This window comes from Sebastes umbrosus, chromosome 14 (genome assembly GCF_015220745.1).
Source record: "Sebastes umbrosus isolate fSebUmb1 chromosome 14, fSebUmb1.pri, whole genome shotgun sequence".
NCBI classification, from domain to species: domain Eukaryota; kingdom Metazoa; phylum Chordata; class Actinopteri; order Perciformes; family Sebastidae; genus Sebastes; species Sebastes umbrosus.
The window spans coordinates 5,732,460-5,754,706 of record NC_051282.1 but is presented as its reverse complement, the minus strand read 5'-3'; the positions used below and the strand labels follow the sequence as shown (position 1 = coordinate 5,754,706).

Sequence of the window (22,247 nt, the reverse complement as noted above, 5' to 3'; positions counted from 1 at the left end):
TTTTATATATGATGTGATTGATCATCCATTCGTCACCAGACAGTAGGCTATAAGGTGCACATACACCTTCAATTTCCTTCTCATCTACAACTAATGGTTGTGGCTACAGACAGAGAGAGATAGGGAGGAAAATAGAATTACCAAATGAAGACCGCTATAGCGTGCGCCCTATGGCAGTTGGCATCAGCTGCTGCATGAAATGTGTCAGCAGGAAAGACGCCGTTCACAGCGCTGGAAAGCAAGGATGCGTGATGCCATCCTGCTTTTAATGTCGTCGTAAAAAGAAGGAGCTGATTTGATTGGCATTAAAGATGACCAACCGCAGGTAGCGGGAAGGTAATGCACATATGGACACGTGCTTTTATTAGGGAAGCAGACATACAACATGTTTGTCATAAAGGATAGAAAGTTGTGCTTTTAATTTTGACAAAACATTTTATTGTGCAAAATTTTCTGGCTCAAGGGTATAACATATGCACACTTTAACAGCTTGTGTTCTTTCTGCAGCCTGAAGATCCACCAGCACCCGTCTACAAATTAATTAACAGCATTGCTCCCGGGCTAAGAATTCATTTTGATGAGGGAACAAGACCTCCTACATAATTATCAGCTCAGTCATGTGTCCTTGGAGGCCTTGATGCAGTGTCTGCGACCTGAGAGGAGACAGGTCTGGGGACACCACATAACTGTACTAATAACCCGTGTCACAGGAAGGCGTATAAATACCACGACATTACACAGACATTTCGTATGCTACGCAAACGACTGCAGTTGGGTTTAGGCAAGAAAACCACTTAGGGTAAGGGAACGTCAGGGTTGGGCTTAAAACAAGTATATAAACTAAGTAAAACACGTACGGACACAACGTAACGCAACTACGGAAAGCACGTCGCAAATGTAATAATATCATAAGTATCATAATTCATCCTTCTCGCTTTATATACTACATCACTAAGCCCCGGGCCACACAGGGAACGTCAGCAGAACCTGTTGCTATTTTATTTCACAGTCCATCTTTACACACAACACTGCCCGTGTGAACAGCACGGCTCAGCTGCGTCTCTTCTAGAGATTCGATGTCTCGCCTCTTTTTACCGCGAGCTGCGCGGTTCACAGCGACAACAGACAGTGAAAGTGATCGTTTGACTTTATATTGACATCATATCAGCAACATTACTACAGTTTCAATGTCAGTATCTGTAGAATATGTCAAGGACATGAAAAAAGTAAAGATTTATTTTTAAATCAACACTTCCTGTTTTCATTTCAAAATAAAAGTCAAAATCAAGCATTTTTTTTCTGCTGACAGAATTCCTTCATTTGTTAACACAAGGTTTTTATTCTGAAATATGTGCAGGAGAGTGTTGTAGGAAATGCAGTGACTTCTACGGCTCCATGAATAAATAAAGTACGGGGGTTTTAATTGTGGATTATTACCATTATTTACAAATGAGCACATGCTTCCTTACCTTTTTCTGTCTAAAATAAATATAAATAATATTTATAATGAAATGAAATGGCCATTATAGGGGAAAATATGTAAAAAGAAAGGGCTGACAGCAGCAGCAGGAGCAGCAGCAGCAGAAACGCTGCTGGTGTGGACGACACATGTGGGACACGCAGCAATTCAGCAAGGCAGCCGCTGGCGTGTCCAGTCTGTCTTACCGTAGCATTTATACGCAGATGTGTTTATGTTGCTGTCAGTACAGGATACATGGCGTACAACTCGGGCGATCGGGCTGGGACTGACAACTGTGTACTGGCTGGCACACAGTTTATCATACAGTGTGATGTCTCAGGCCTTTCAAGTTTAAATATCGATTGTCCACAGGCTTCTCCAGAGATGGAGGAGATTTAGCAGCTCCGTCTTTTCCACATGTGTGGGTGCCATTGGCGGGTGCCACACACATGTGAAGAACCCTCCCGGACCCGGTGGCCAGGACTACATCAACCGTAAGCTCTTCCCATCCATACAGCTGCAGGCAGTATGTGATGGGAAGGGCCAGTTCCTCCACATTTGCGTGGCATACCCTGGGTCTGTTCATGACACCTGTGTCCTGAAGAACAGCGGCATATGTATAAAGAGGCTCTGTACCCTCTTCCAGGGTATTTCATTGTGGGGGGATGATGGCTACCCCTGCATAGTCCAACCCATGACCATCATCACCTCGTATCGGGAGCCACTGCTGGGTACGGTACAGAGCTGCTACAACCACCACCATGCCAAAGCCCAAAACATAATAGAGCGGGCCTTTGGCATGATGAAGGTACGATGGAGGTGCCTGCTATTCCAGGCCCATGAGGTGGATTACGCTTTTGTTCCAGCGGTCATCACAGCCCACAACATCTGTCTCACTGCAGGAAACATCATCGAGCCCACTGAAAATGTTGATAAGATTGGTAAGTCTCCACCCTGTCCAATGAGGGGTGGAACAAAGCGGGCATGGCCGGCGAGACAAACTGGCTTACCAAATCTCGGCTCCTCACCATAACCCTGAGGAGTTGAATGACTACGATTATTTGTAAGATTCTGATAATTTGTGGTCAGTTATTATTAGGGCCCGACCACCGACAATTTTGCTTATGTTTTGTTTCATGCTTTTTACAGAAAAAATTTTGAGTATTGGCCACATGCACAACTGCTCTTTATTTCTCATTCATGTAGGCCTAATTTCCCATTTTCCACGTTCAAGTTTATTTAGAGCCCTTTGTTACAATCTCAAAAGAGCTTTACAGACCCACAGGTATTTATTACAATTTGTAGGCCTAAGGGATGTTAAATATAGGCTTTCACATCAGCTCATGTGATATGAAGTTTTATATTCAGTGTTGCTATTGAGTCATGCTCAGTGCAATAATATTATTGGTCTATTACTATTGAGTATTTTGACTAATGCACATATTTTTTAAACATCGTTTTGTTTTTCTTGAGCAACTGTACAGTAACTTGACCCAATTTCCCTTTGGGGATTCAATTTCTGAATTTGATGCCGACATTGCATTACTTTACCCAGGCTACAGGTTTATGGGCTGAATGTGAACTTCTCAATGGGTTGATTATCCGTTTCAATATGGCCAGTTAATGTCATTGTGAATTTAGGTTGCAAAAGTGAAACGTTTAAAAATCTTGGCTTTTTTGTCATGTCACAGCTTTAATAAAGGACTCTTTGTTATCGCTTCAGTATTAAAACTGGATTGTCTTGATCTGAATTTCAAAATGGCTACATGCTTGATTTGCTTGCAACATGTTTATTTTAATAAAAAAAAAACTCAAAACTCAAAACTCAATCCAACTTAGTAAACAAGCAAATTTAAAATGGCTTGAAGATTGCTGTCCGTATGTCTGTTCAGTCACTGTCTGTAGCCAAATGAGGTAACACAATGGTGATTGAGCCTATAGCCCACTGATGAAAGTACATTTGCAGTATTATAAACTTGTTGTCTGTGTACAGTTTTTCTCAATTGTATATACACAAAAAACATGGAACTATAGTATGCAAACAATTCTGAAAACGTGTAACTCGTGTACATAGAAATACGTTTTCTGTTCTATTTCTAAGCTTATGTATCAACAAAAAGACTCCAGACTGCTAAACTCTAAACACAAATCCACTGTTTTCACTCAAAGAACCAAAAACACTATTCTTTTTTGGTAACTAACTGTTCGAATAAGTCTAAAAATCTTCTTGAATTGTCTTGCATTGCCAGGTGTTGCCTCTCGAGTCTCTCCTCCTCCTTGGCTGCCTTCTCGTCAAGAAACTGCAGTACTGACCGTTTATTTTTTTTTACGGGGAGGGGGACCGGCAGAGGTGGAGGGATCAACGTCCTCCACATGGCTGTCCGAGTCAGACTCAGTGGCTTCTTCATCCTCCATTGTGTCCTGGCTCTGGGCAGCCTCAGTGGATGTTGAGCCACTGCCAGAGGCCACAGCATCCACACATGCAGAGTCCATCAAAACACTAGACAATCTGGCAAGTGACTGGTTAGCTAGGACTGGTATATAAGGGCTGAGGAACTGATTAGGGAACAATCTGCAGGTGAGGAGGTGGCCAGGGAAACCCAGGTGAAGGGAATGAGGTGATTGAATGCAGGACGGAGTGGCAGGCTCTGAAATTACATCAGAGGTTAATGACAAGGTACGAAAACGGAACAGATGAAGACATAAACTAAGAGTTGGCAGGCGTCGTGACAAGTCTTTGCTGTTATGTATATTTATGTCTGACTGTGTTTAGATCATTTATGTAAAATACGACATCCAAGAACACCCCTGTCATTGGTGACACCCAAGGGTGAATTACTATAAATCAGACCGGCACATAGCCTACGGGTACTTCACAAAAAGTCAAGGCCACGCCCACTTTTTGGGGAAAGAAAACCTTAGATCTCATAGACTTCAATGCAATTTGACGCATGTTTGGATTGTAATTTTGACAAGTTCGTATGCATTGATCTGTTTTCATACAAAAGTTTGTTTTATACACGTCAAATAATTATTTTGCGACCTTGCCTGAACCTGAGCTTTTGCTATAACTTAATAAATTTTTCTTCCCCTGTCCAACAGTCCTGTGGCCAGATATTGCTTATCCAGACATCTGTACATATTTGACCGAATCACGTTAGGCTAAGTCAGCGGTTCCCAAACTGGCAGTCATGTCAGGGCGAGGCTAAATGAAATGATGTAAACAGCACTGCTAGCAAAGCATGGACAGGTTTGTGAACGGACCGCCAGGTAAACGTAAAGTAGACGATGAATCTACACCAGCCGTCACAACTACCAAAGCAAAGACAAGAAAATATGATGAGGCATATCTCGCCCTCGGCTTCACCAATACAACGGTGGGTAGTGAAGAGAGACCACAGTGTGTTGTGTGTCTCAAAATATTGTTTTCTGACAGTATGAAACCAAAAAAGTTAAGACGCCACTTGGATACTTCACATTCCGAACACAAAGAGAAGCCTGTGGATTTCTTCAGAAAGAAACCACTCAACTGTCATTCACAACGGAGTCGATTTACTAAAGCAGCGTCTGTGCCTTCAATTTTCAAAATCATTGACACTTACTTGAAAGAAGCCAATCTGAAATTGTGGAGAGGGCTGTGTGGGGATGTGCACAGACGGGGCTCAGGCAATGGCTGGTAAACGAGGGCTGCAAGCGATCATCAAGCGTATTTCCCCCGATGTGCAGTGGACACACCGTATGATACACCGAGAGGCGCTAAACAGCTGAGCCCCGAGCTGAAAGATGTAATGACAGACATCATTACCACCATAAACTACATCAAAACAAGACCCATCAAAGCCCGGATTTTGTGGTTTGAGGAGATGGTATCTGATCACACAGCTGTTTTGTTTCACAGCGGGTCCTGATGGATCAGAATGTTTTTGGAGGAAGAGGGCAGATAAAATCACATCATTCACAAGAAAACTGGAGATGTGGGAGCAGCGAGTGAAAGAGAGGAATATAGACTCTTTTGAGAGCCGGAAATCTTTCATCGAGGTCAACAAGCTGCAGAACACAGCGATCCCATGTATGAAAACTCATATCTCTGCACCACAAAAACATCTCCAGAGGTATTCCCCAATGCCGGATCCTGCAAAATACGACTGGATCCGAGACCCTACAGTGCAACACCAGCTGCTGACTTCAGCACTGCAGAAGAGGAACAGTTCATTGATGTCACCTCTGATTCAACAATAAGGCTGGAGTTTAAGTCAAAGACACTGTCTGGATTTTGGATTGGAGTGGAGAAGGACTACCCACTTCCAGGATAGGCTTTTTGCCACATCCTACCTATGTGAGATAGGGTTTTTCTGCTGTTGACTCAATCAAGACAAAATACAGATCAAAGCTGGACATTGAAAATGAGCCAAGAGTGGCAGTCTCACAGCTGCATCCCCGATTTGAGAAGATCTGCAGCACAAATCAATCCCACACCAGTCACTGAAAAAAATGCAGGGCTGTTCTTGCAGAGAAAATGGTCAGGTTTTTCTTTATTTCCCAGGGAGCTGGTAAACTTGTAATGTTTGTTAAGAACATATGTTAAAAATAATGAATTTAGAATCAGTGACTTTCTTATTTAGTTTTGTTTTTTTTTTCTTTTCAAATAATGTCACACACTGAAGTTGCAGTTCTGCAGAGAAAATGTTTTGTTTATTCCCAGGGAGGTGGTAAACTTGCCTATTTTGTGCAGAGAGGTGGTGGCGATGAGGGAGCTTGAAAATATTATCTACAAAAGGGGGGCCCTTCAGAAAAAGTTTGGGAACCACTGGGCAAAGTGTTGTCAGTAAATAACCAACGTGTTAACAGCCAACTGTTTGATCTATACTACTACTATACTACTATACTATAAGTACACTACTATATATTACTACCAGCCAGCTGCCACCTTGGTAAGGTTTTTGTAGTGAAATGAGGAGGTATGGTATTAGATATTAACTCCTCATTTCAACTTCACAAATCAGCCGTTCCTCGTCCGTTGCAGCGCTTTCAAAGCACGTGACAGGAATAAATAGAAACAGGGCATAGAGTTAGGGTTAGGGTTAGCTCTCCACCAACTCCTGAGGGAAATATCTGTGTAGCTGTGACTCATTTCCTGTATTCTGGAGAATCCGAATTCTACGCCTTTGCATGTCGTAACACAGCAACCCATTCCTGTGCCTTATCTCGCCATGTAGTGTTGTCATTGTGAAAGTCCCCTTAAAGTTAGACTTCAAACTATGCAACAAGTTGGGGATTGTGGAAGAACATTCTGGTCAATGAAGGATAGCAATCATTTAGAAAAAGCTAACAAAGCTGGTTGAAGAAACGCACGCACCCTAACAACACCAAAGGCAAAACTGCAACAGCAAAATCATTAAAAAAATCTGGGTTACTCAGTAAGTGTGATCACTGCAGGGCAGACGCAGCAGAGTGTGGCGATAAAGCAGATTCAAAAGACATATGTTTTAGAGTACTTTGATCATTTGATCAAAACTGCCAATCCTTTGGGATACCAGGGTTTGGCAGCGTGAGACAGTAAACAATGGAAAGCATTACATCTCTAAAACGTCTTGGTCCTGTGGCCGGAATCAAAGGCAACAAGTAAATCTCATCATATGCACGGTCATAAATGAAGCTATTTCTTCATTTGAGAAAAATATGTGCTCAATAGATGTCTCTATGCGAAGTTATTCCTTCTTCTGCATGACATGTGTTTCTTATAAAGACACATTTGCAACCAAAGTGCTTGCCACTGTTGTCAGTTAATTACAGACCCTCATAACTTGTATCGATCGTTTATAGCTGCGGAAACAAAACAGATGGTGCGAATCTGATCTGGATAAAATATGGATGATCAAAGTCAATGAGAAACAATGATGTCCCCAACTGCTCCAAGCAAGGCGAATCTCCATCTACTATTTCAAGCCCAGTCAGGACATTTAGCCTGGAAGAACTACACATTAAGGTCAGGCATTGGTCATTTGTTGAAATGCCTAAAACCACCCATATGTACCTCACCAGGACCTGTAGTGGCTCATGTCTGTCAGAAGCAAAGGTGTAGGTAGTTTGACAGTGTTATAACACCCTGAGGGGACCTTAGGGAGGAGGTCTGGGTGAACGGTTGTGTCAACTGGGGAGCAGGTCAGCGATGTAGGAGCTGGAGCTGGCTGGTTTCATTCAACCTCTGCTCCATTCTGTCGAACTTTCTTGTTGTGTGTTCCACAGCTGCAAAGAGTGCATGGAAATGACAATGTTTGTCCTGGTTTTGCCTTAATAAATCAAATCTGAATGAAAGGTATTGAAAAGTTCCCATAAGGCAGTGGTTCTCAAACTTTTTCTGTCATTCCCATCTTTGGAGGAAGAAATATTTTCAAGCCCACCTTTTGGACTGAGGCAATTACAGAGACGGCCGGAGCGCCACATCCCTCGCTCTGTGTGTGTTTGACAGAGGAGGGAAGAGAAGGTGGAAGGTAATGTTTCTGTAAGTTTAATAATGATTAGAATGTCAACCTTATGAATGAAGCTTCGACCTACTCGGTGCAGCTGTCATGGTATCACCTGGCAGTCTAGTATTCCCTGTGTTTCCTCTGTTTCCCTGTCCTTGAGTCTCCTGTGTGTTTTACCCTGTCAGTCTAGTCTGTCTGTGTGTAAGGAGGTGTGGCCTTCTCCTCCTCCTTCTCCTGGGTGGTTGCTGCTGGAGCAGCTGACATCAATCATGCAATCAAGACACACACTCCTGCAGTATAACAACTCAGGTCTTCCTGCCATTCATCGCCAGATCGCTTTCATCACCACCGTGGTAGTAAGGCTCTACTTCAGGCTCTCTTATCTTGCTTAGCTGTTTTTTTACTTTGTCTTTGCTCGCCTTGTACTTTTTTGTACTCATCCAGTTTTTGTCATTTTGTCCAAGGTACACTTACCTGTAAGCTGCCTCCGCTTCCTGCACTAACCTACCTGCTCACTCTCTGACGCCATTCTTCCTCCTCGGATCACAAGTGGATTCGACTCACCATCTGGAGGATCCCTGGAACCCCATTCCCCATGCTCCTCGTTTCCTTTAAGATTAATAGTCTTCATCACGGCCACATCTGACTCCGAGGCCCCCTCAGCCCTGTCCATCGTACAATTTATTATTATTAATAAATTCTCCTTTTGTTACAACTTTAATTCGACTAGTGTGTGCTGCTTGTGGGTCCACGTTTTGTTACCAGAACATAACAGCAGCCCTACTTCATCATTTTTTCTTTTCATTACCGTCAGATGAGCACATATCTGTCCATTCTGTAAAGCTACAGACTACCTGTCAGAATGAACACCATTGCTACCATGGATGTACTGTATGAACTGTTTGTTAACTGTTCCCCTGTGAAAAACATTGTGATGCCAAAACATTAACTGCGCATCACATCTTCACCCGGTCACACGCGGTTTCACCTATCATGCCCCACAGTTTGAAAACCACTGCCGTAGTGTAAATATGCCACAAGTGTTTTATTTGCCTAACCTTAACTATATAGACCCTGTTCAGACCTGGTATTAACATGCGTCCTGAGTGATCCGATCACAAACGGACACCTTTAAGTACATCTTTTCACACCTGGCATTAGAATGCGTCTCCACATGCTTCTTGAGTGGTCGGACAGCTCTAAGTACAGGTGTGAACGCGCTCAAGACGCATTGAGGACGCATTGAGATCTGATCAGAGGTGGTCTGGGCGTCATTTGACCACATTCTTTTAGCAGTGCATACGTGAGAGTGTCCTGGACCGTTCTGCTGGGATCCGCGGGGTCTCTGAGCTCCTCATGTGAATAGACAGATTGACACGAGCCCTTGTCTGCCTCGCAGCATGGAAACGGCCTCTGTGCTCTACTGTATTCTGTCGCTACAACTGTATTTTATTAAAATATATCTTATCTATACGCTACATATCTATAGACCAGGCACGCAAAGTTCATTATTATCATACTGTCAGAGATGTGTCGGTGTTTTTGTTCCGCTGCTTTGCACGGAGCTGATAACCGACCGCCTGCTCGCTCTCTCTCCTCCCCGGCTCTCTGAAGCTCTGTACCCCGCTGTTGCCTGGCAAAGGCAGTGCTGTCGGCGGCATGAAGGTCGCTGGTACAATAACCTTTAATTTCGATGTTAATAAAATGTTAATAAAATGTACCCTAATTCACGAATACGTAGGATATTACTACTGATATTCATGTAATGTTATGTCACAACGTCTGCTGTATTAGCCATGTGTTTACTACGTGTTTATTTGCATATAGAGCGGGGAAGTGAGATCCCACCAAGTGGTCACTGGAGACACATGTGGAGATGCATTCTGATGCCAGGTGTGTACAGGGCCTAGTTTATAGTATAGTGTATATATAGTTTATTTGCCTAACCTTAACCAGTGTAGCTGCCATGTGCAGATATTGTAGAGAAATCATTTTCAAAACCTTATCATGAGTCGTAATCTGGGCATTTGCAGATTCATCCAATACCAACATTCTCTAGGATTGATCAAACCGCCTTAACATGTCGGCACAGAAAAAGATTGGATTGTGTAGTTTCAACAGAAGAAACAGCCACAGCAACACTGAAGTATTACAAAGCTTAAGGACATCATCGTTGTGTTTTAAATCAATATTCTTGTCGGGATGAAGGCTGCTGGAAACCAGAAATTAATGAAAAGCTAATTAATAACATCCTCCCAAAACACTGTTTGCGAAGCTCTGATGTATGGACAAGATGTGAACATGTTGTATACAATTAGGCCAACTGGCTTGTCTCCAAATATATGAGACAAAGCTATGAAGATCAGAATATCACATCTGTTACCCATCGTCTTGAAGAAATAAAGGAACCTGTGAGGTTCATCATCACTGCCACTGAATGGATGCCAGTCATCAGGCATTACTGGTACGGGCAAACTCGTGGGCTATGGGTTCAATTAAAAACATTATAACAGCATGTGCAGTCTAGTTGCACGTGTTTAACACATGTTGTTTGGAGAATAAGTGCCTTCGTGTGCATTGTTCCTCGATATGGTGAAGAAGACAGGGTGTTTGATCTCTCAGAGAACAGGACACTTCATCGCTCTAAATGACAGCTTCCTGACCTTTATTCCCATGATCTCAAACTGAGGCCAGAGCATCTCTCTAACCAACGATATTCAAAACACGTGAAAGCCATTTTCACAATGTTCCAATGTTTACTTCAAAGAGAGAGAAAAATAACTTTAGGTTTACCAAGGCGACAGAAAGCAAGCTACTGTGAGTGAAGACATAGTGACTCAGCGGCTGAGGAGATTAAACCCTGACGCTGTGAGTTCCTGCCAGGGGTCAACCTCTGGCTCTGAAAAGTGAAGCCAATGCGGAAGTGCCTAAAAAATTACATTCTCTCTACCAGCCAGCAGGGTTGCAAAAAGATGTCTATGAAAAAAAAGGCCTACTGTACTTCTCACTTGATTTATTACCTCAGTAAACATTGTAAACATGAGTTTATGGTCTCAATCTCTAGTTTCAAGTCTTCTTCAATACAGCATGGTCCGCGAGGCAAAGTATCAAGAGAGTTAAGTAAAAAACAAAAACATCCAAATGAACACTCTAAATTCAACAATTACACAAACTGTGGATTTGGATAAGAACATCAGATAACATTCAAACAACAAATTGTTGTATTGTGCTAAATAATTCTCAAACAATATAGGAATATTAATTCATCTTCTCACCGTCAGTAACAGCCAGCCAGCTCAGCAAAATAGTGTTGTGTGTTTACTTCCTGTTTTTTCTTCCCAGCGCTGCTTGACCTCTCAGCAAGCCCACTGCTCTAAGAGACAGTGATTCTCTGCCCCCCAGTAAGAATCTCATTTACAGAGGTTTTGTTTCCTGTGAATTTGGCTTTTACCACCTGGTTACATTTAGGCTGGATTGACCTGAAATTTACAACAGATATTCAAGATCCCCAGAGGATATATTCTCACAACTTTGGTGATCTTTTGTCATTTCCTCTTGTGCCACCATGGAGTTGACTATTCAGTTCTTCTTTAGTGAAATATCTCAACAACTATTGAATGGTTTGCTGTGACGTTTGGTACACACATTCATGGTCCCTAGAGGATGAATCCTACTGACTTTGGTGATTCCCTTACTTTTCCTCTTGTGAGGATGGCATTTGTGGTTCACAGTGAAATATCTCGACAACTATCAGATGATTTGACCTGAAATTTACAATGGATATTCAAGATCCCCAGATGATACATTCAAACAACTTTGGTGATCTTTTGTCATTTCATTTTGCGCCACCATGAGATTGACTATTTAGTTCTTTAGTGAAATATCTCGACAACTATTGGATGGTTTGCTTTTACGTTTGGTACACGCATTCATGGTCCCCGGAGGATGAATTGGCATCCTGGCTTTTGATTTAGTGCCATCATGTGAAAAATGTGTCTTTGTTTTTGACCAGATATCTTTGATGTTCCCATCAGCCTTGGCTGCACTTTGTGTTTAGTGTTAATTAGCTAATATTAGCATGCCAACACACGAAACAACACAGTGAACATATTAAACATTACATGCTACCATTATCATTGTAAACATGTTAGCATGCTGATGTGAGCATTTAGCTCAAGTAAAACATGACAGAGCCAATAGCATGGCCATAGACTTGTAGTCTATTTAACCTGTCTGTTGTTATTCCCACAACTTTATGGAAGTGCAATAATTAATTACTGGAGTTCCCATTTAAGGCATCAACAGCAGGCTTTCAGGATGCACGTGGACTGGATGATTATGTACGATTATGTACAGTATGTACAGTACATGTGGAGAATCCTACTCAGTCTACTTTATGTAGACTGAGTAGGATTTATATTTACAGTGACAGGTATGTACATATTATAATATGTACATAAAGTGACAGACGATACGTACATATTACAGAAAGAAATGTGCATTAAAGACTATAAATTATGTTCTAAAAAATGAGCATTAAAGACTATAAATTATAGTCTAAAAAATGAGCAATAAAGACTATAAATTATAATCTAAAAATGTGCATTAATGACTGTAACTATAGAGCAGCAGTGGATATTTGGTGTTACAGAGTTATTGACAGTGTATAACAGATTAAGTGTTCATCAGAGTGAAACTGTTCTTGTGCTTTGTTGTGTTGGCGTACAAAACAAACAATATGCTATATATTTGTACATGCACAGCCCATATAAAACATAAAATGTTTCCTTATTTGGTGTAACGACAATTTATGGGCATTTCATATAAGTTTACTTTTTTATTTTATTATTATGGTCATATTGTGTCACCTTCAAATGTGCAGTCCAGTTTGTTAGAAAGGGAAGGATTACCACTAAAATATTTCTCTACATGTTGGGTTTTCATGAGTTAAAAAAGACAAAAGAGCAAATACAATGTTTATGATGTAAGTTTTACACATACAGCAGTGGGGGCTGTACACCAAACAGTGAGGAAGTAATCTCAATGACTTCTACCTGAGTGTTTTTATAATGATAAATTTCCTCCATGTGAGTGACTCCACCCTACCTGGCGTCTGTCTGTCTCTGTCCGCCGCCTGTCCTCTTTATCATCATCTGGCCGCTGGATTAACAATCAACGCAGATTATAGCCATAATAAACTCCAAATCACAGGTTCAAGGGTCATCCTCTACACTGGGAGGAGAGGCTGTACACTTAAAGGATCAAGTTTTGATAGATACCGCACTGCTATTACGTTATAATAAAGCTCAATTAATCTGCCCTGTCGAGTCTTATTGTCATAACTGGCTAATATTTAAACGCCTGATTAAAAACACAAAATATTTCTTCAAATCGCCTAGTCGAAAAAAAGATGTTGCTTTTTTTATTACTATAATAGTTATACAAGTTTTATTTAAAAATAAAATATTTATTTTATTTAAATTATAACCAAGACAATTTTAAAATAGCTATATAGCCTACTGTATTATAGCCATACCGTCAAAATGAAAATGTTTTAAGATTAATCGACTGAGCGAAAATTAAGTCAATATTCGTCGTACCTTCACCTTTGAACAGAACATAATTATAATAAAATGTAAAAATTAGTATTCACAAATATTCACAATATTGAGGGGAAAAGAAAATGTTTTAGAAAATAGAAAAAGTACGATTAAACATATCAGCTATAATACCGACAGCTATAGCAAAATATATATATAAAAATATTTTTAATGTATAACTCCTCTCCACCGTGCTCCACCTCAGCCCATTTGGAGCCATTAGGCCTGTAATGATTTACTTCCAAACCCGCAAACATCAAACGTCGGAGAACAATGCTGGTCTGGTCGCTGTCTCTGCCTGCGCGTCTTTAATTCTCCATAACAAAAGTACAAAGGCCGAGACGGAGACCAAAGGCTTTATCCCTAAACACCTTTAACACCTTTAACACCTCTCCAGGCCGCGGCGCCTCGACGGGCCGACGCGCTCACGACGGCCCGTCTGGAGCGCCTGTGATGGGGGGAAAGAGAGGAGCAGAGGAGAGTAGCCCCGGGGAGGACAGACAGGAGGAGGAGGACAGGGAGGAGGACAGGGAGGAGGAGGAGGGGGGTGTTGGGACAAAAACACCTCATCTTCTCCCCTGACTGTCTGAGCAGACCTGGATGAAGTGTGTGTGTGTGTGAGAAGTTTTCGTCAGGCTGCAGCAGCTTCTTCACGGATCAGCCTGCAGACAGAGAGGGGACATATTCAACCTAAAGAACTACCGAGGAACACAAAGGACGGATTTCTTTTTTTTCTTTTTTTAATTCATTTTTACACTTCTAACACAGCCTTCTAACACAGCCTGATGCGTAAGTAGCCTACATGTAAAAGTTGCTTTTGAGCAAACTTTGTTGTTCATTGCTGAGACCCAATGATTCACCTATTCAGCCTATTTCTTTCTTTTGTGTTTCCCAAAAGTTACAAACAGGAAGAGAAATAATTGAGATTATTGTGTACAGACACATTTACAAAGAATGTCTTATTCCAAAATAAAACAAATGTCCTAAACACTAAATGTCCATATGACATTGTGTTGACTTCCTCGTTGTTTGGGGTCCCACAGAACCCATTATGTGTAAAAAAAAAAAAAAAAAAAAAAAAAAAAAAAAAGTATAATAATAATTGCAAAATCAACCAAAAGTTGTCTTCCCTTTGTCACAAACTGGACTTCAACATTTGATGAAGGTGACAAAATACAGACACGTTAGGGATGCACCGATACTGGACCGGATATCAGGCCGATACTGATTCAAATAGCTGGATCAGGTGACAATGGAGCCGATCTATTCAATTCAATTCTATGTGTATATACTTTATACATTTTATATATTTAGTTTGAGTTTTGACCGATTTGTTGCTGCATTAAAAAGGTTTACATTTCAATTCTAATTCCTGTTAATTTTGAAGATCTCTGAAGTTGCTAGTTTATAATTTATTATTTTAATAATGAATAACAATTCAGTAAATTTATTCATTTGTTAGGAAAGCAATATTTAAGTGAAGCCTGATGTGAGATGGAACCCCCTGCCAGAGCTCTTATGAATAAACTGTTATAAAAGTCTTAAGAGGTTAAGACACTTATTTGAGATTTGGGAGGAGGAGGAGGAGTAGGCTACTGTGTAAACAGGCTGCTGTCAACACCAATCACACATCTAGTATAGAGTCTCTGACACCCCAAACAGAAGAAATATGTGACATTTACTGAAATATCCAAGTGTCATCAAAATCGAGTTACAAGCAATTCTCATGAAATTAGAAAAAAAAATTAAGTAGCATGCTAAAGGAAATTAGCTAATAGCTAAATTTTGCACAAATTATCTTTTTTTAAAGAGTATGTTTATTGATTTCCAAAGGGTCAAACTATCAAGGATTAAGGAGCACCATACAAATATGTACCGTCCTCTTTTCCTACTCGCCCTCAACGCAGAACACATCCTCCTCACACTAAAAGAGACAGAAACAAAGTTAATGAAATAAATAAAATAAAATGTATACATAAATAAAATAAAAATACACATACACATACAAACATACAGTATACACATTTTTTAAAGGGGGGGGAAAGAAGGTTTACACAAATATACGTATATATAACAAGGGTAATCAGGGATAATGATGGGATAATGGCATCTTAAACACAGTCTCAGTCCATGCTAGACCACAGAGACCACTCCTAAAGGTCTGGGCCCCGTTATCTCCAATATCGACCAGAAAGGGTCTCAAATGTTAAAAAAAAAAAAAACTTAAAAAGGTTTAATCTTTTCCCATTTAACATGAATGTTTTTGTTCATGGTCCTTGATTATGAATACAGCCTAATGTAATATGAAACAATGTTAAATAGCCCATTGCATTGACAGTGTGTATTATAACATAGTATACAACATGAATTAAAAGCCTATCCCTCCTCTGTGCAGCAGGTAGAACCGTTTATATCCGTTCCTCTCCTGAACCCTCCTTGTCTTCTCTGTGCGTCATTTCAGTGTCGGAGGGCAGACAGACGCCGGTGGCCGCCTCCGCCGCTCCCGCCGCCGTGGTGGTGCTCGGTCCCGGTAGAGAGGAGCACACGGAGCCGTGCCCGCGCAGCGCCCTGCTCGACCACAGCCGGCGGCATCGGACTGCGTTCTCGCGCGAGCAGCTGTCCCGGCTCGAGCAGGAGTACGGCAAGGAGAGCTACGTCTCGAGACCTCGGCGCTGCGAACTGGCCACAGCTCTCAATTTACCGGAGACAACGATAAAGGTATAGGCTGCTGTCTGACATGTCATAATAAAGGTATATACAGGCACTTCATAGATTCATAAATGCCACCAAATAAGTGGAATTTCATTTGAAATTCCTGCATAATAATAGTATACACGTGCACAGAGAGTGGGAGGAACTGAGGGGGGGGGGGGGGGGGGGGGTCTAGAGGGCCCCAGCAGCTCAAGCTTTAAAGGAATAGTGTAACTTCACTGAAATCTACTACAAATGATTCCAATTAGACAGTGCAGACTGTTTGGCTTAAACCTGCAGTAGGCAGAATATTTTTGGCATCATTGGGCAAACAAATCCATAATATCCTTTCAGCATATTGTAATTCAAGTGTTCTGAGAGATAACTAGACTTCTGCACCTCCTCATGGCTCTGTTTTCAGGCTTTAAAATATCCAGCCTGTGACGGAAGACTTTGGCCAATCACAGGCCATTTCAGAGAGAGAGAGAGAGCGTTTCCTATTGGCTGTTCAACAACTTTAGAGAAAAGGCATTACAGTAACAGATTATTGATTCATAAACTTTTTTTAAAACATAATTGCTCCAATCTGCGTACTCCAGCTTTAAAGGGTAACTGGTATTTTTCAACCTGGACTCTATTTTCCCATGTTTTTGTGCCTATAGCTGACAAAACGGTCCAGTAATGAAGGAGAGCGCTGTAGATGGCAGCTGCTCACGGGCTGCAATATGATGCTATTGTGGGGGCAAGCTGGTACCATCATTTACGTCCATTAAAAGTGCTGCTTTTTGCTACGGCAGGCTTTGATTGTTGTTATAAGTGTCTGACATTATGGAAAGAGTCTCGCTCAAAGAGAAGTCTCCTCCTGAAATCTGGCAAGGTGACGTGTTGTGACGGTGGAATAGTGGAATACATCCATGGTGGAAACACCAGTACCAGCCGGGCAGAGTTTGTTGTGTTGGAGTACAGAAAGCATAGTTTAGTGTTATCTAAAAGAATTTCAATGTCACGCCTAAATATTTAGATGATTTTATTAATGTGGATGAAGTCTTTGAATTCGATGGCCGCCCATATTTATTGTAGCCAGAGTTTACGGATATTCAGATTTCACAACGAGACTTCTCCTTGAGCGGGACTTGGACACAACGACAAACAGACCGGATCAAGAGAAAGATAAAAAAGAAAATGTTTTATTTCTCGGTAGGGTCCTTTCCATGATGTTGTCAGACACTTATAATAACAATCTGAACCTGCCAGTGGCGAAAACAAACAATTTTAGTGGACACAATGCTACATTGATTTGCGGCTGCCGGTTACAGCGCTCTCCCTCAATACTGGACCAGTTTCAGAAAGTGTGCCCATATTCACTTAGACACAAAAACATGGGAAAATAGGGCCCAGGTTGAAAAATACCTAAGTTACCCTTTAAATCTCAATACATCCTTTACATGGACTGTTCAAAACTAATTTTGAATATGTTTTTCCATGTTCCTCACTCTACATAAAGGTGCTTTCAGACAGTGGTCGCCACCAGCAGGGCACAACTCTGCCACCATGGCACCCGGGTATACCTCAGATCCTATACCAGCCTGTGCACCACAGCAGTCTTATATCCTCCTGGTATAATCCCATCCTGCAACTAAATAGAGGAAATGGTTGGCAATATGACACGACTGATATAGCCAGTTGGCTAACTATAGTAGGTTATCATAAACATTGTTTGCCTCAGACAAAGGTGGTGGATGCCAAAACATTTTTGGAAATACACCAATTTGATTTCTTTCCAAGAGTTAGATGAGAATATCTAAAGTATATCAATCAGATGTCAGATGAGAATGGAGCTATAGAGTCTCCGCTCATCGCTTCCAGCCAAGAAATAGTCATAACAGCACATAAAGCTTCAGATTCTCATGCACTGTTGTCAAGATATAGTGACAGTTATATGACAAAATATTTGCTTAAAGTTATTAACAGCTTTAAACAAACAAGATATAACATGTTCATTAGTGATCTTTAGATGTATTAGGGGGATTTTGCTTTTTTTTTTGGACAGAGGCAGGCTAGCTGTTTCCCCTTGTTTCCAGTCATTGTGCTAAGCTAAGCTAACCAGCTGCTGGCTGCAGCTACATATTTAGCGTACAGACTAGGACTGTCAAAGTTAACGCAAATTTGATTTAACGCCACTAATTTCTTTAACGCATTAACAAAACTTTCAATTTTGAAGTTGTAGCGGGGCCTGTTTTAAAGGTAGAGTGAAGATACTGGCACCATATAAAACTAAAAGACCTAAGGATAAATAATAAGGATAAAAAATAAATAAGGATAAATAATAAACAATAATTGGCCTACTCCCATGTAGATACTTGACAAATCTCCCTTTAAGGTACATTTTGAGCAAATAAAAAATATGCGATTAATTTGCAATTATCGCGATTAACTATTGACAATCATGCAATAAATCGCTATTACATTTTTTAATCCATTGACAGCCCTAGCACACAAGACACAAGAGTGGCATCCGTCTTCTCATCTAACTCAAGAAAGCGAATAAGCATATTTTTAAAAAAGGTCAAACTATTCCTTTAACATGTTATATCTGGTTTGTAAAATCTGCATACCACACATAGAAGTAAAAACAGCAGTTTGTGGTTTTAGGGGACGTTTGTGATGAAACAGTTTCTTAACGAACAGTTTGATACTTGTGTGAAACATCTCTAAAAACACAAATGATCATTTTTGCATTGCTGTTTCTGTACAAGATACAAGGTGTTAATCAGTGAGCTTTAGAGGGGGTGGAAGGTGTATTTTTGAACGTTGGACAGAGGGCTATAGCTGTTCCCCATGCTTCCTGTCTTCATGTTAAGCTAAGCTAATTACCAGCTCTGCACTGACACTGAGCTTTCAGAACTCAATGATTCACCTCCTTCACTGAATTTCAGGCCTCGTGAAATGATGCTGTCTCACCTCATTTGTTCTCAGTCGCTGCATACAGACACAGCCAAGAAATAAAAACCAAACAGGTCAAAACAGGAAGCCAAAAATCCGCGACAGCTACTCACCCAAAAGGACAACACCCCTTTGACATTTCCCGTGAATGTGAGATTCTGTTCATCTATCCTCTCAGTTTTCAATTTCAATCAGCATGGCCGATTGAGCACTGACATGTTTAGCACAGTCTAACATTTGACGCAGAGGCCTGCTGGCCCAGTGCAGCAGCTTTAATACGCAGTAACTGCACCCACGTTTCTGCCAACTACTGGAGGGTCTTTTATGAAAGAGCAGGAATGTGAGGCGATGCCTTGTAAACGCTGCCACCTGACGTTTTAGAAGCACAGCCATCCGAGGAGATTCTAGGAGCTGGTAAAAATAGTTGAGGACCGAGCGGACGGACACACAGACAACTTGTCGGTCTCAGCTTTAAAGCTCGTAACACCGCGTTACGTGATAACTACACTAAAATGTGATACATTTTCACTTCATTATCTAATGCATGCGTTATGTAACAGATATACATGGCCCTGGGGGATGAATTATAATAACATTGATGATGTCCAGACTTTTCATCTAGCTCCATTGTCAGGTCTAAATTTGTCCAATTCTTTGGTTTATGACCAAATGCCTGCCAAAAGAATGACATTCCCATCAGCCTCAGCTGTACTTTGTTAGTGCAAATTAGCAGATGTTAGCCTGCTTACAATTGTAAACATACTTATTCTGCTCCTTTGTCCGTTCCTTCCCTTCTTCCTTTCCTACTTCTTTCTTTCTCCAGGTGTGGTTCCAGAACAGGAGGATGAAGGATAAACGGCAGAGACACTCCTTGCCGTGGCCTCACCCGCTCGTCGACCCCCTGGGGGCGCTCCTGATGGGCCGTGCCTCTCCTTCCTCCACCTTGCCGTACCCCTTCATCCCGCCCCACCTCCCACACCTCCCCCTCCACCACCACCACCACTACCCCCTGACTTTCTCCTCGCCGCCGTCCTCGGCTCACAGTCGCTATGGTGTGCCCATGAGGACCCTGGATGCACTCCGCCTCTCCCACTACCACAACAGACCGGGGGGGTTTCCTCCAACCGCAGCAGCCCTCTACCCCTCCGCCAGCATCGTGCACCATCCCGCCTCATGTCCCTGCCCCCTCTGCCTGCACTGGGGACCAGAACAACTGCTGAAAGCCAGAGGGGAGGCACTGGGACTGAGCCAGCCCCGTAGTCCCAAGGCCAACATACAGCCTGCAGGTCTGGAGCGGAGAGAAGAGATGGTGTAAGACCAGACGGAAACAAACTCAATCTAATTGTCCACACTGTCCAAGGCTATCAAACTGCTGCAACATAAGATGCTGAAATAGCAAATAGAAGCATACTCACTGAGCCTTCAATTACGTGGTGGAGCTTGCCAAGTCGCATACACTAAAGAGTTTCACTAACTAGGAATTGTAAACACACAATTCAAAGGTCTTATCTTAAACAATGGCAGTCACATGACACTGCTGATTAACTGGAGCCAAATGTTTACCAGGTGATGCGATATTGCTGTGCAATTATTTCAACAACTTCAGTTAGTCAGTCTGAGAACAAATCAACCCAGTCGCCAGAAAAAATGTTTGCCATTGCACATTTCAGCAAATCAGGCATACTAAAGTTTCAGTTAAGTTTAAGTTATCAGCCTCGTATCACACTTGCAGAAATGCACAATGCCATGTGGTTAACGTGGTGGAACAACTGGTTAGGTTTAGGCAACAATACTACTCGGTTATGGTTAGGAAAAAGATAATGATGTGTGTTCAAAATAATAACTAGGGCTGTCAATTGATTACAAATATTTAATTGTGATTAATTGCATGATTGCAAATAAATCACAATTTTTTTTTATCTGTTCAAAATGTACCTTAAAGGGAGATTATTTAATAGTATTTAATACTCTTATCAACATGGGAGTGGGCAAATATGCTGCTTTATGCAAATGTATGTATATTGTCACATGCAGGCTCATTAGAATATACCGCCCACAGCTTTCCAAAGGTGCACCATATTTTTCTCACCAGCCAATCAGAGGAGGGGGTCTTAAAGAGACAGGCGCTAAAACGGAGCATTTCAGACAGAGGGTGAATACAGGTATATTCAGACAGACAGGATGAGAAAAAGAATCCAAAAAAAAGGGAGAAGATGTTAGCAAAAAATGCCGGTAACTATACCAGGATCTTTCAACCGTCTGCAAGTTGTCTTGTTGCCTTGAAAGAAAACTGTCTTTGTTTCATCTTCTGACTCGCTGCCGTTTCCATACTAACATCTGGTGGTCAGCTCTTCAGAATGACTGGCTGTCAGAGCATCTCTGCACTTTAATGTAAACCAAACACCTTCTATATCACCAAATTCGTCACTTTTCACAACAGGCATTGCTGTTTTCTGAGATGATTTCACCCTTAAACCCAACCAGTGAAGTTTTCCAAAGACACAAACAATGCGTAGCCACAATAAATGTGCACATATGAGTCTGTGGCAGTGTATTTGTTTGACGTGATTCAGGTGAAGAGGAGAGAAGATGAAGAAAAAAGAAACACAAAGAGACATTTATAAGTCAGTGTCTGTAAAAGCACAATTGCACCGAGTGAAGTCTTTAATGTACATATTATGGTGTTGGAGTCGGTTTTCATTGTTTTCTCTGCTGTAACACTAATGACTACTGCTTTTATTTATTTGTACAACTGTAAGCCTTTAAGTAGCATTCACTGACACGTGGCTATTTCGTGGCGAGGAGAGGAGAGGAGAGTGCACGCATTCAATTAAAGGAAACTCGAGGCAGAGTGGTTGTGTACTGTATCGCACAGTTTCAGTCTTTATATGATCATGACAGAATTCATTTATTGACAGGACTGCACGGAGTGTGTTTAACTACATTACAGTACAATCCTTTGGAAATGTGTCACTGTAGCCTCTGGGAGATATTCGCTTTCTTTCTGAGAGTGAGATGACAAGATGGATATAAATCAGGTGTGGGTGGGCTAAGTACAGAGCTGGAGTCAAGATGCTCAGCTTACCA

General features: G+C 41.5%; 1 protein-coding gene across 1 annotated transcript; it reads left to right on the top strand.

The window, feature by feature from the left end:
* Positions 1-1,714: 1,714 nt before the first annotated feature.
* On the top strand, positions 1,715-21,119 carry eve1 (even-skipped-like1). Its single transcript, XM_037791506.1, is given in 6 exon segments — positions 1,715-1,756; positions 1,917-2,400; positions 5,186-5,325; positions 15,988-16,026; positions 16,029-16,244; positions 19,984-21,119. Coding segments are annotated over 6 exon segments (1,413 nt in total). The 3' UTR covers positions 20,476-21,119.
* Positions 21,120-22,247: the final 1,128 nt, after the last annotated feature.